General features: G+C 40.4%; 1 protein-coding gene across 12 annotated transcripts in view; it reads right to left on the bottom strand.

The window, feature by feature from the left end:
- Positions 1-15,140, bottom strand: part of osbpl8 (oxysterol binding protein-like 8) — a 78,273-nt gene that overhangs the window by 23,820 nt on the left and 39,313 nt on the right. For 6 of the 12 annotated variants that reach the window (XM_019346993.2, XM_019346994.2, XM_025899510.1 and 3 more), the window contains 2 exons: positions 14,237-14,273; positions 12,836-13,042 (listed from right to left, as the gene is read on the bottom strand). In XM_019346993.2, the coding sequence (XP_019202538.1) occupies positions 12,836-13,042; positions 14,237-14,273 (244 nt within the window). Of the gene's footprint in view, positions 1-1,474; positions 1,902-12,835; positions 13,043-14,236; positions 14,274-15,140 lie in introns of those variants that run through there. The other 6 variants (XM_013274156.3, XM_019346997.1, XM_019346998.2 and 3 more) reach the window with 3 other exon arrangements.

The following is a 15,140-nucleotide window of genomic DNA, read 5'->3' as shown; positions in this document are numbered from 1 at the left end:
GTGTGAGAAACAGAGTATGACTCAGACGATGTCTCGTAGCTCCAGATATACATGTAGCTGCAGAAGCTGCTGTTTTAAAGGGGAAAGAAGCAGGCGCATAGCCAGACCAAGTCCCCAGACACAGAGCGACCCGAGGAGAGAAAGACCACCACTGTGACCATGGTACTGACATGGCTTAAAGTGCTGAACTGGGAGAGCTGCACACTAAAAAACAGCAGAGGACTGAGGTCGCGCCAGGTTGTGAAAGTCTGAATCACAGTATGATGCTGAAAAGAGTTTGTGCACAGTCAGCCTTTCCATAAAGGTTAAAATGGTTACTTGTGAAAGTGGAACAGAGGACGTTCACTCTCTGAAAGCTGTTGCACCTGCCAGCTGTCTGCCTCCAGGTTTACATCATTTTCAGCAGGATAAACAAAAGGAAGTGATTTTAGAAATGAACACAAAACTGATTTAATCCTAAATGTTCTCTGGGATTAAGTGTACTTTCAAAAATAAGGATTATCACTGCACTCTAATAGAGGTATCACAGAAACCTGTGTAAAGCTAAACCAGTTGAAGGGAAGGCTATCTCCTGCAACAGCAAAGACTGCATCAGCTTGTTTACATTTCAGAGTCTGTAAATGGTTGTGTATGGGGCTCTGAAAGAGGGAAGAGCAGGAAAAGTCTTCTAAGACATGCATAATCTCTCAACAATGACCAAGCAAAAAAGAAATGCATACGGAGGATAAAGCCCAGTGCTGCACCCTTCAAAGAGAAACAATGCCTGTTGCGTTGCCTCTAATCTTTTGACAGCTCTGTTGTTGACAGCAACAGTGTCCTCTGCTCTCGTTGATAGTTGATTCAATGTGCCTCATAGCTGAGGCAAGTTTAACTCACAACCAATCAAAATAAGTGCCGTGGTGTTTGATAATGACTTATCTTTAAACTTTGTACCTCCCTGCTTTGAACATGAATCAGAATCACAATGATTGGAGTCTTCGTATGTTTCAATTCATGTATTTGCTGAATGTTAAAAATGACTTTTTCACTGAGTCAACTGACACACTTGTGCAGTGATTGTCTGGGTGTGCCAGTGTGAGAATAAAAGTAGTCAACACTATAAATGCCTTTGAGGAAAACCTAAAATCATCAAATATTATACCCATTTTAAGAATTCTGGTGTTTTACCCCATCCAAAAGTTTGTCTCTGCCTTCACTGGTATCCCTTTGAAACACCTACAAACAAATCCTTCTATGATGCAGTCGACAGAATCCGTTCCTTTCATGAATACATCCCATTGCACAGAATTTAAGGTGGTTCTCGAAACTCTCAGGACCAAAGTAAACCAATACCAACAGTACAACTACTGTATTTAGGATACAAGGCCAATAAGTAGCAGAAGTCAGCAGTCAATCATCTGCAAACCTACTAATAAGCCTGCAGCACTTCCCAGCGTTGAGCTTTGCGAGACGTTCCACGCCATTGTGCACCCACCTGGCAGCGAGATGGGTGACAGCTCGTTATAGCCCCCGAACGAGGCATTGCGGATGAGTTTGCGTCCGTCCGGGTGTGGAGGTCGAAGCGATGCTGTCCCGCCGCACGTGGAGAAACGGCGACGACTAAGCAGGCCTTCCTCCTTCATCATGGGGCCGGCAGGAGCTCCCCCAACGGGAGGGAAGGAGGGAGGGGTGGGTAAGGAAAACTTAAAGGTGGAAGGTCGAAGGGTATCGGGATACAATCCGATCTTCCCCGCACAGCTCGTGTGCAAGCAAATATCCCAACCAGCAACACTTACACACACACAAACAGAAACACAGAGTGGTTCAGATAGCAGGCATTGGACCGGTGCAGTCGCTGCTTTCCTTAACGCTTCCTTCAGCCGACTGCTTTCTTCCTCCCTCTCTCTCTCTCTGTCTCTCTCTCCCTCTCTCTCACTCAATCTGTGCCCTGTGAGTGTGTATAAAAGCAGCAGCCTGTAAGTACTTAATAACGAATAAGCTGAGCCCCTCCCACTCCCTCTCCTCGGGATGGGTAGGGGAGCCGCATCTTAGCTTGAGAACAGCCCTTATGTTCCGCATCTCATCTTTCACTTCAGCTCAATCTCTTGCTGCGTTGCATCTCTTAGTCATTATTTCAGATTCAAAGGGACACTTCACCGCTTTTCAACCTTACTCTGATGGATTAGTCACTGGGGTGGCATGTCTCTGACGTCTACCATACTTATTATTGTCAAAATATTTCTCCAGCTGAATTTAGTGTCGTCATTCAATCCTTTGACATCAGCAGATGAAGGAAAAATTACAGGAAGAGATATGAGGATAAGGATCCTCTCATGCCCTCACAACAGCTAAGGAAGACACAAACAAATTAAAAGGATTAAAACAACTATTTTGACCTCTTAAAAATAAATGTAGTTAACATGGCAAATAATAGACTTTTATAAGGCACAGATGCCAGATGATAAGCTCAACGTCTTACCAATACTCCTGCATTCCAGGTGCTGGCTAACTCAGCAAAGTAGAAAGTCTTGCTGTGGAAGGAGCTGTGGCATCACTGCTGTTAGTCAGCATGACAGCCACTGCGAATGAAAAGGTGGGATTGCCAGATAATAGTTTGATTCAACTACTCTGCCAGCGCTGAGGCAGGGTTGGGAAAATATTTAAACTGTTGAGTGTTTATGTTTGCCTGATCCTGAGGAGGTCAAAGCTACATTTAAACATTTAACAGTAATTTAGAAAATTAGGGTATAAACGTAGGACTCATATTCAGCTTCAGTCCATTACAAACATATTACATGATTGCCATGTGGTCAGCAGACATCTTAGTCTGAACGTTAGAAAGTAAGAAATCAATCATTAGCTGTTATTTGTTCAGCAAATGTAGATTAGCCAGTTATCAAAGTTTTAATTTTTGACATTTTCTTTTGCACTGAAGCAAGTTTTGTTCACAAATATATAAGGTTTAGAGTCTGTTCTTGTCCTTCAGAATAAAAAGTAAGAAAATGATGATCATGTTACTTAATCAAAATCTCCTGAAGGTGCTGCAGAGTCAGTGGCTGCTGGGGTGTTTTTTTCCACCATTGCCCTTTTCTGTTTACATTTAATATGATGGACAAATGTGAATCCAAAGAATACCTTCTTTGTTAATACTGTGATTACTCAGGCTGAATTCACATGTTCTAGTTCACTAACTGACCTAGGTTTGGTTTTTTTCCCCCCAATCCATGGGGGGACTAACGATTACTAAGTCACTCAGGGTACAACAGTGATGTTTTAATCAGACAGTTCTTGGTTGTTTTGATGGAGACACATGCTGAACCATTATTTGGGTGCTCTGCTATGCTGGTCTATAAAGATTAGTAAAAGAATATTCAATTCCCTTCTCCATAGCCATCAGAGAAGAGGCAGTGTTAGACTGAAGATGGAAACAGTGATAATTCAGTCCAACATCAAGCTAATGACTTCAAATTACTCTAAGCATTCACAGTAGTAAGCAGGCAGGGTTAATAAGAGAATGTCTGTACAGTCGATGTACACCTTGTTGTCTAGATTCTTTTAGTATGACTGAGTCAGAAAAGCTTCCCCACTGGCTGCTGGTTTAAATGGCCAAGTTAATTTGCAGTGAAATGTCCCTTATTCATTCCCTCTTCTGTCTGACAACACAAATAACTACAGCTTGTTAACCATACCTGCTATGCTATAACGAGTCATCAGATTGCAAATATGTATATACACACACACACACACACACATATGCATGTACACAAAGCAGATGCTCTGAGGACAGAAGGAAGTTTGTTGTCACACTGCTGCTCAGACGACCCTTTTATTCCCACATTACACAGGAAAATAAAGCCTGTCAGCACTGCCGGGTTAAGCTTTAGTATTCAAAGGCACAGAAGGCTCAAGGCTGCAGCGCGGCCACTGAATGCCGCATTGAAACGTGTGCTTCTCCTGGACACAGGTACAGTAAATAGAGCTAAAATCAGGTGCATTGTCTGTGCCCAAGCAGGTGACACTGACTGTAAAGTGCTTTGTTGGCACACATCTGTGACACACTGAGCACCACCTATAAATGGTACCTCAGCACCATGAATCTAGCTGACCATTTGTCTCGTCTGAAATCAGACAAAAGCTGATACATGTGGATTATTTTAGATTTAGTTCTCTTATACACACAGTGAATGTGTTCAGCATTTTTTAAAAGATAAATTTTTAGGTTCAAAGCTGAAGACCAATGAAAGATAAGTGTCATCAGTATGGTTCATATAAACATAGTCACTGATAACGGGTTTATTTATCTAAGAGCGAATGAACACATTTGGCCTGTGTCTTAGATTTGAATCCCAACACTGATGAACATTATCAGCTCTTGTTCCTTGCAGTCTTCTGCCACCTTTAATCTCACCCGTCTTATTCATTCTTTCATTCTAGACCTTTGCAAGGATCTAGTAATCTGCTGGCATCTCGCAAAGCCTTGCTGCCAGCTGTCCATGGACATTTCAGCCAAGATAACTTGTGAAGTACTTGTGAGTGTAATCCCTTCCAAAACATCTGTCCCCAATGTAGCTAATCAATCTACAGCTGATAAATGTGAGCGCTGCCTGCCTCAACCGTGCTTTAATTAATACAGCTAATTAGATGGTCTGTGTGTATAATTCACATCCCAGACCTCATTAACCTGCTTGCGGAGGAGGAAATGTCCATTTTGGTTACTCCAAAGGCATTCTGAGTCACATGACAAACTTTCTCTAAATATAGTCATCATCTGGGTCATTTTCCCAGCTATATCCAGGCTACGAAGGGCTGACTCTTCATACATTCAAAAGAAAAGAACAAAAGACCACCTTTAATTAACAAGATGTTTCTGTTTTATAATCACATGACAGCCTGGGCTATTAGCTAACAGAAGCTTTTCAGTAATTTTACACATTTATTTCTTATAATTTAAGCCAAAAGCCTGACACTATACTTCTGTTTCTTTAAATATCTAACTGCTTTTAATTTGGAGATAAGGATCCAGTGCCTTTAATTACTCATCTAATTTGATTCCAATACAACCATGTATGTGACATTTACTTGATGATTACTTAGCACATTATGATAGGCCATCATTGAGGCACAATTTTACATTTGATCAATGCTTTTTCTATTAGCTGCACATGAACTTAAGCTGAAGAAGGTGAATATTCAGCATTGTGATGATAGCAATAGCACACCACTGGTAGCATGTTAGCTCGAGATGTTCCTATGGCTAAATACGGCCTCAAAGAGCCACTAAGACTCTTAGTCTTATTTGTCAGAGCAGACTTGCTATTACATTAAGTTTATCTGACCACTGTTGATGCTTTACAGGGTGTCACGGTTCAAAACAATGCAAAGTTCATTAACTCTCCTGTTATTTTTCACTATGTTTGCAATAAACAAAGCTGTTTGTTAAGTTACTGAAAAAATAAAAGTCAGAAGTTATTATCATGTTTTGCAGTCAATCACAAAAGTGAACAAAAACTTTTTGATAGAATAGTAAGACTCAAAAACCTTTAAGAGTCACACGCAGTAAAACATCTATAGTCTTAGACCCTGTAAGCCTGAGATAAGCTGTGGAGCACGGAGGCTTTTTAAATCATTCTTCTGCTGTACTCCTTCCTACAGTAAATCAAACAACATGAATATCTCAAGACTCTTGTTTCAGTCCACATTCATACTCTGATGAGTAAAAGTGGTTTTATGTTGGTGTGAGCTCCCTTCTGTCCTCATGAGAGCAACCTTACATGGAGTATATATGCACAAAAGCACACAAGACAGCACAAATCATTAAACAGGCTAGCGCTGGAAGTCACGTGAGCGGCTTCAAACTATGTTACTCTTCTGCCTTCACTGTCTCCAATTCCACCTAGCACTACACTTCAACTGCTGTGACAGCTTGTATTACTTCATACTATACCTTGGACTCCTTAAGGTTAAATCTTAAAAGAAAACGTTCCAACGTTAAGTGCTGCAGTTTAAGATCCCAAATCATGCTTTACACCCAAGTCATGTCAGTCCAGACAAGCCTTCAGCTGTCCGAGCAGAGCTCAGGCTGCAAGCAGACATATTCTCCATCATGTCTTCGTGTCCTCCAGCTCTCTACAGACAAACCTTGGTCAAACCTGTTCAGTGCTCTGGCCTTCCAGGGTCAGGCACTCATTGGATGAGAGCGTAGGCGGAAGAAGAGACACTGGCTTGGCAGTGGCTGGGGGTTCATATAAGACCAGCCCCCTCCATGCAGTTAACCCTGTCTGACGCCATAATCTCTGCGGCTGAGCTTAAATCCGCACTGACCCCACCTGCTCTGGCACTGTAGCTTAACTTCCCTTCCTTTCCTCTTTTTTTCCTTCTTCTACAATTCCTCTTCATTTCTTTATCAAATCTTTGTAATTCTCTCACCGTCTTATCCTCTTCATTATCCGCCCCCTCGTATGATTAACACATGCATCTCTTTCAAACTTTCCCAGTAGCAGTCTGGCAAGAGGAGCAAGCGAAAGTGGCTTCAAATGTGACTGATGAAGTTTCCTTTAGTGATGAGTTTATTTTTTTTAGGGAACACACTGAGTTTGTGCGCCTGTTATTATGCTCTCTCTCTCTCACTAATTAAACTAAATAATCCAAATAGCACACAAAATCATGAAAGCAATCTGAACTAAACACAAAATTAAAACTTGCAGGTATGGTTGTATTTTTTTGTCTATCTTTCTTAATATGGATCAACAAGATTGTTGAGGTGACCCTGAATCCTCCCTTAGTTATGCTGCAATACGTGTAGACTGGTAAGGGATTCCCATGATGCACTGGGTGTTTCTTCTTCAGTCACCTTTCTCACTCACTATGTGTTAATAGACCTCTCTGCACTGAATCACACTTGTTATTAATCTCTGGCTCTCTTCCACAGCATGTCTTTTTTTCTGGCTTTCTTTTCTCACCGGTTGCAGCAGATGGCCCCGCCCCTCCCTGAGCCTGGTTCTGCCGGAGGTTTCTTCCTGTTAAAAGGGAGTTTTTCCTTCCCACTGTCGCCAAAGTGCTTGCTCATAGGGGGTCATATGATTGTTGAGTTTTTCTCTGCTTGTATTATTGTAGGGTCTACCTTACAATATAAAGCGCCTTAAGGCGATAGTTTTTGTGATTTGGTGCTGTGTAAATAAAATTGAACTGAACTGAATTGAAAGATTATAGATTGCAATGTACTGTAATAAACTCAAAAATCATCCTTTGAAAATTCGAAATTTTAGAATTAATATTTAGAGAGCACACATGATAGTTTATGGGAAAATCCCACTTTCAATATGAGCTGAAACTATCCAATCAGTGATACGAAATACATGCTCTAGGTGATAAATCAAACATGTAGTCACTTTTTCTGCAGATGCTGCAGTAATCTGGTTATCTCCAACCATTCTAGCAGTAATTAGATTTCCAAAAAGTCAAATTTGCAGTCAAATTGGATTCCCTTTGCGTAGAAATGTAAATACACTACATGGTCACGCATATATTTGGATCAATTCATGCATCTACTACTAATTGTGGGGATAGCAGTTTAAGCACTGATCTCCCCAGCCACCTGCTCCAACACCTCCATAGGGACACCACTATGTTTCCAGATATAATCCCTCCAGTGTGTCCAGCATCTGTCCCAGGCAGGACAGAAATGCAGAACTGCATGATCAATTACAATACAATACACTTACTTAACTTCAGCCTTCAGTGCTGCATATCCACAGTTTTAGTAAGGAAATCAACTTCAGTGTCAAACTGACCCAATTTTTGTTTTCAGGATCTTCACTAGTGATGAAAATCAAGCCTCAAGCTCCATACCAGAGATCTGAAAGTGGTGCATCACATCAGGAGATCAAGTACATAAGATTTCGAGAACAGAGGGGACTTAAACTAAAAACTAGAGGCCACACTGAAATGCTGAAACTTCCAGGAGTACGCAAGGAGGCGCTTTTGTGCACATTTCTTTATAATAACAATCAAATGATTGCTAATGAGGTCAGAATCTGCTATGAAGAGGGTAAGAGGGATTTCATGCATCATGAACATGTAAACATGGAGCTTTAAGCTCTAGCCTTTTAAAATGATTACTATGTATGCAAATGTATCACAAGGGTTAGTCAGCACATCACAGCTGGGGTACAATCAAATGTGATTATGTTTCAACACAAGTTGTTATCCTCCAGAAATCCTGCTCTGCAGCAGCGACACACCAATACAGCAATTCAAATACCATCTTCACACCTTAGATGTGAATGTTCTCACAACTCCTACAGAATATTTTTCCAGAAATATCTGTACCACAGCAGCAGTCGTCCCCTCGTGTATGGGGTGGATTCATTAGTGAACTCCAATATCAAAAAACTGCCTCTTTTAACCCAAAGATATCTGGCAGAATCTATGTTAACACTGGTCAAGAGAAAACACGTCAAAGGAAACACTGTCATCACTTTGACACAAGACCATCAGCTAGACGTTGAAGTCAAATCGGTTGCCATGGATACCCATTCTGGACTGCAGAGACTTGAGGGTCATATTGGGTATATAGTCTTACAGACTCTTGTTTCTCTGAAGCAGTGATGACTAGAATGTGAAGTAAGTTGACTGATTTTATTCTGTATGCTTACACCAGGAAATGAGAAATATTTGCCAAGGACTGAGTGAGCACTTTTTACTCCAATATGTATACAAATACATTTCAGCTAGACCATAAACACAAAACATGTATCTCATTGAACATCTGACAAAGCTTTTAATGGACCGATCCCAAAAGGCTGCTGATGTGTTGAGCCTATAACCACACAGCAACACACAAATCACACTCTTCAGTGACTGGATACACACAGGCTGATAAGCCTGACACAGAGAGCGTTTCTGCAATAACAACACAGTCACTAGATTCTCTGTACCGCTTGCTCTCTCTTGTGGTAAGAAAGTGAGTTCCACCCTAGAATAATGTAGGAAACACTGACACAGAGATTCAGTTTTTCTTGTATGCTATAAGCAAGATTTGCCATAAACTATTTTTCATTTAAAAATAAAAATCTCACGTTAGAACATTTTTCACTCACAGCAACAAAAACAAAGGATCTGTCACAGTTTACAGTCTCAAAATCAAAACTATCAGCCTACGATTCTTTGTCCTTCATGCTTTCTGTGATCTTAAGAGGAATCAAACCAAATTTCTGATACTAAGAACACATACTGAGAACAGGGAAATCAAACAACACTCTCGCAATTTTCTAATCACAGTAAGATGTCCACAAGAGGGCGCTGTAATACAAGAATAAGGCATGAGCAATGACGTAAGACCAATTTCCTCAAAGCAATAGAACCCCCTCTTTGATTTGTTCCTATTCTGCTGCATGGGAACTTCCATCCCTGAGCCCATCAATAGTCCTGAATGAGATGGTTTCCAGAAAGAGAGCTCAAATCTTGAGTGGAACGGGATGAGCAGGTTTGAAGTTGGGATTTCCTAAAAAAGGTCTGCAGTTGGCTGGAGGAAAAAAAGAGAGACTAAGACTAAGCAAAACCCTGATAGCTATCCTGAGGCTACAAATGGCCATTGCTTCTATGTCTTAAAGTGTCAACATAACACGCACCAGAATAAAAGAAGACAAAGGAAGCAGGATCATAAGAGTTAAGAGGCTCAGAGTGTACAGTATGCAACTCTATTTAGAGCTCAACAGCAACTACAATGATTGTAATTGTCAGAGTGTGTGTGTGTGTTTAGACCTTTCCTATAGTCTATAGTATATGTAGTATATAGTGTTTTTCAAGCATGTTGTGTAGCGAATACATTGAGCCAATGATATTTTAATGCTCCCGTCTGGGACAGCCATTCTGGTTATTCAACAAACAATTAATATTCATGTGCTTTATCAGAGCAACTGCTGCAGAGGAGCTCAGTTCTGCATCCAGCCTCATTACACAGAGCTGGTTAGTGAAGAAAATGGTCAAATTTGAAGAATCACATGAGAGAAATCTTATCATTTCATGCCATGTGATGCTGCCCAGAAACAAACCTCCTCTCTTTGACTTGCTGGTTGACTTTCAAAGAAATTCTATGCGCCATTTGTTAAACAGGCGCATCAGACGGCAATCACGAGCGCCACCGCACAGTCAAAAACGCGATCTAATGTTTGCTAGTTTACTAATATTACCACAGGCAACATGTCATGTCAGGAGCACAAAAGTCCTGGTTGTACTGAAGAGCATATTTTATCACTTATAGACACGATTTCTAAAAATACTGGAGAGAGAGGAACATGTCTGATTAGTATAACTTTTCATTTAAAGGAAACAGAGAGCTGATTTATGCAATTCTAAACATGTATTTCCAAACAAATCTGAATAACTTTAACCAAAGAAACACCTGCTCAATAAACTGGTTAGTTTGTAGGAGTTACCATCTTTCCTGTGATGGATCTCTTATTTTTGGAATTAAAACTTCTCTTATTGGTTCTTTCCTGCAGTAAAAACACATGTAGGAAAATGATAATATACCTGAACACAAACACCAGACTTGAAAATATATTTATTAGGGTACCACCCTAATAAATATATTTTCAGGTGACGCAGTGGTTAGCACTGTCACCAAACTGGTTTCTGTGTGCACTTTCTCCCTGTGCCTGCATGGGTGTCCTCCAGGTACTTCCTCCCACAATCCAAAGACAGGCACACTAAGACAACAGCTGTTTCTAAATTGGCAATGGATGTAACATTTGACAAAACCTATTCAAATGAAAATGACTTGATTGGTATACTTTCGGTTTATATAACACACACCTTTGAATTCATATATTTCAGTTGTGTTTCTCTCAGAACCGTTGCTTAATGTGTTTATTGAGGGTAAAGAATCTTCTGTTTAAGTTAGTCTTTAGTTAGTTTCGAGTTAGTAAGTTTGCTTGCTTCTTTTTCCAGGTGAGCGTGCATTTCAGCATTTTTTATGATGGACCACAGGCTGTCCTCCCCCCCTTGGAGACCACGGGAAGTCTCCAAAAATGTTTTTAAGATTAAATAATATACCATATTCTGACTGAGGGATTTCTGAAAAATTCAAAGGTACAGCTCTGCTATCACTTCCAACATAAATGAAGACAGAAAACCAAACAGCAGTGACGTTTGTAGGGTTACTGAAGTTGGGCTAGCTGGTATATAATGATGTGCTACGTGATCGCTAGCTACACAGCTATGGTAGCATAGCATAAACACAGTGAAGCTGGAGGATGAATGCTAACTTTTTTCCACTCGATAAAAGTTAACGTGAGGGTTCCTGATGGTTAGGGACAAATGCAATCGCATGGCAGGATGCTGTAAACGGACCAAACTTCAGTCAGGAGAACAACTGAGATAATCCATCCACAATACGAGGTTAGTCATTAATATACTGCTGCATGGGCTGGGCTGTAGTTACATGTAAGGGTTTAAAACTGAGCTTTAAAATGAACAGTGGTAATAAAAACCGAGAGAAGCCGACAGTGTACACTGTTTTTAGGGGCTTGTTAAGATTAAATAGAACAAGATACAAAGAATTAAAACACGTTAAAAACACAACAGCCCTATTAAACGCAGAGTAGTTTGTTCATACGTCATCAGTTAAAGATTGGATATCCTACCTGCAGTGAATGTTTTAATGCAGTACAGTTGTTATTATTATCACTCGTCACATCCTGTTTATGACAGTTAAAATAAATAACATTCATATAAGAAATAAAATTGTCTCATGTAAACTGTATGTAGTGTTAAATAGGCCTATACTACTGTACTTTAATGTTGGTCACTTCAAGAGCCATATATTTCATAAGGTGGTACTCATTGTGAAATGTTTGAGAAGCACTGCTATAGGCTACAGGAGACAGAATTTCATTACAGAAATTCCCACCAAGACTGGAGGAAGCACTGATTTTAGAAACCGATTTAAAGTTACTGTGGCTTCCTGTGATGGCTGAAAAACAAATTTATATTTAAAAAAAAAGACAATTTTTTTTTTTACAACATTTATAAAACACAAAGCTGAACATGTGTTTGATTACGTAGGATTAACTGTCTACCAGTCATTATCAAATTTCTTGGCATAATACAGCTTCTTAGAAAGTACATCATGTAGCAATACATCAACAATCTGATCAGAGTTTAAAGTCAGTATTATACAGACAATGTACCAACTGGACTGTAAGAGTAGGACAGATATTTACTGCACTAGCATTAAGTATGACAGCAATAATCAGGAAAGTGCTGCATAATGACTCTGAGAGGCTGAATGGGGAAAAAAAAAAATCATGACTTGTTCAAATAGGCAGTACAGGTTGCTTTTATTATGATTGAGGACATGTAGTAATGTGAGGGGGTGTGGAGTGGGGGTGGTGTTAGTAATTTACTTTATCCTGTCATTACCATAACAGCCAAAAAATAAGGAGGAGCTCAAATGTTTGCATAAATAGCGAGCAGCAGGAAGGGGTTAGGGTTTGAAAAGTACACGTTTCTGCACTTTTACAACATTTAAATCAACTGAAATATCCTAACTACTTTTTTTAGTGCGAATATGATCTGAGAGCACGTCATAAAGCATGTTTTTTAATGGGAGAATGCGTTACTACTATGATGACATAACGTACAGTAATGGAGACACGGTAAGTCACGACCGAACACGCTGATCTATAATAACTATGATGGACATGATTTCATTTCAGCTGCATGCCATAACCCTCTCTCTCTCTCTCTCTCGTTTCCTCTCGCTCACTGTGCACTCAGCTCTCAAACAAGAGCAAAGTGCAAACTAATGACAATAATAAACCACAGTGTTTTGGAAAGGGAATGCAGATCTTACCATGGCTGTAGCTGACTCCTGGGCTGAGGGTAGAGGGGCTGGCAAGCTGCTCCCTGTTGGGTGTTTGGAGGCCTACTTCCTTCTCCTTTTCCTTCTCCTTCTCCCTTTCCCTCTCCCTCTCCTTGTCCCGCTCCTTCACCTGGCGCTGGCTCATCCTGCTTGGGGTCTGTGTCAGAAGGACGGTGTCATCACCGCACACTATGGCAGCTACATAAAAGGAGAAGGAAGAAGAGGTGAGAGATGAAAAGGGAAGACATCAGAAGAAAAATCTGACATGTTGCCACCTTCTTGAAATCAGAGAACATCCACACACAGCCCTCTTGTGGAGCATCTGATAGCTGCAGCCTTCTGTTTCATAACCTATTTTGATAACTTACATAATATTTGTTTTCAACATTATCATCATGATGGTTTTTATGAGAGCTGATAACCTGAAGATGTGAGCCTCTCCCCTATTACTCCACCTTGTTTACTGAGGACTAATGAAGCAGGCAGGCATGTTATTGCTTAGCAATGGGAGCCCATCTTGGATGAAGTGTGACCAATCGCATTGCATTAAAAAAAACAAAACAGGACTCATGTATAAGTATGAAAACACTACTACCATTTATGGTTCTAAAAATATTTATGATATAAAAAACAGAAACTGCTCTGGTCTTACTGGGGTCAGCAGCTAAATGTCTCTTGTCATCCCATCTCCATTTAAATAATGTGTTTATTCATATATTTTTACAGACACCATCTTGCAACAGCAGTAGTTATTGTGGCTTTAGTTAAAATGTTTCCAGTTGCCAGTCTTGGGCAAGATATTAAACACCTAATGGCTCTACAATTCATTCATCAGAGTAGGAAGGTGTGGGAATGTTACATAGAAAGCACCTGGGTGTAGAAAAAAGTGCTTTATGAGGCATTTTGTATAAAGCGCTTCGAGTTCTCAAGAAGAGTAGAAAAGCACTATATGTGAACCAGTCCATATGGCTCTCTGCTATATTTGAAAGTGGAATTTATATATTAGACAAAAGAAAGAGCAAGACAATCTCATCGTCTAGTGGAAAGTTTTGCTTTAATTTCTGAAGTCAAAGGTGAGTGTTCTTCATGTCAGATTATATACTATATATAAAAAGTTTGTCTTTACACTCTGTGTAAAAGCATGCACTTTGTTTGCTTTTCCAAATGCAGATACACTTTGTTGTGAAGCCATTTATGAAGTGGACAGTGACACACTTCCCCAAAATACATAATTAACTAACCACTAAAACTGACTTTAAATACTCAATACTTGGGAAAAGCAAGAAGACATGCATTCTTTTCTGATCAATTTCAGCCTAAATATCAGTCCTGGCCATTGTGCTGACTGGGCACACTGGCCTTAGCCCTTCCTCTGAAAGGTCACTGGCTTACCGGAGGTGGCATGCTGCTCTCTCAACTCTGCGTGTTGCTAGCAGGGGGAAAGGGTGGAGATGAGGGGGAAGGGCAAGACAGTGATAGCAGATAAAAACAGAGGAAAAGACAGAAAATGAGAGGGATTGGAAAATGTGTCAGAGGATTTTGGATAGAGATTAAAGGGGACGAAGGGAAGAGGGGTGTCCGCCATGTGTTGTTGACCAGATGTTGGCAGTGGTGGGTTTGCGTGCAGTGGGGTTGGTGTATATTGGGCAGCATCAGCAGCAGCATCAGCAGCAGCAACAGCAACAGCAGCAGCAGGTGAAGCCGCAGCCGCACAGGACAACAACAGACAAACATACACACACACACACACACACACACACACACACACACACACACACACACACACACACAAACAAACAAACAAACAAACAAAAAAACAGAGGAGACAAGAGACAGAAAAAAAAACAGACATTAGTTTAACCAAAATGTGGATGGAAGACAACTTAACATAAATCTGTTGGGTGATGGAGGCAGTGGGAGGGAGTGACAGCAGACTTGGTGATACACAGCAATGCATAAAGTTACAGCGCACGCACACAAACATGATGGAGAATAAATGGTCACATTCCAAATGACTACCAATCAGCGACCCATTAATAACAACTAAAGCAGCTGCTGGAAAATGCCAAAATAATAATTAAGGGCCATTTCAGTGGTTGATCCCATCATGCAACTAACAACTGCTTTGCATTTAAAATGTCACGGTTGTAGCTCTTTAAAATTTCCCAGAGGTCATGTCTACCAATTAGTCAAACTCAAAAGACATTCAGTTTTCTAGATCAGCCTTCTGGGCTTTAGTTAGTGTCACATCTGATATTGACTATATACCTCAAGGCGATATGACAGTGGGAACTGA

Source organism: Oreochromis niloticus, linkage group LG17 (assembly GCF_001858045.2).
Source record: "Oreochromis niloticus isolate F11D_XX linkage group LG17, O_niloticus_UMD_NMBU, whole genome shotgun sequence".
Classification (NCBI taxonomy): Eukaryota; Metazoa; Chordata; class Actinopteri; order Cichliformes; family Cichlidae; genus Oreochromis; species Oreochromis niloticus.
This window is presented reverse-complemented; position numbering and strand designations above follow the sequence as displayed.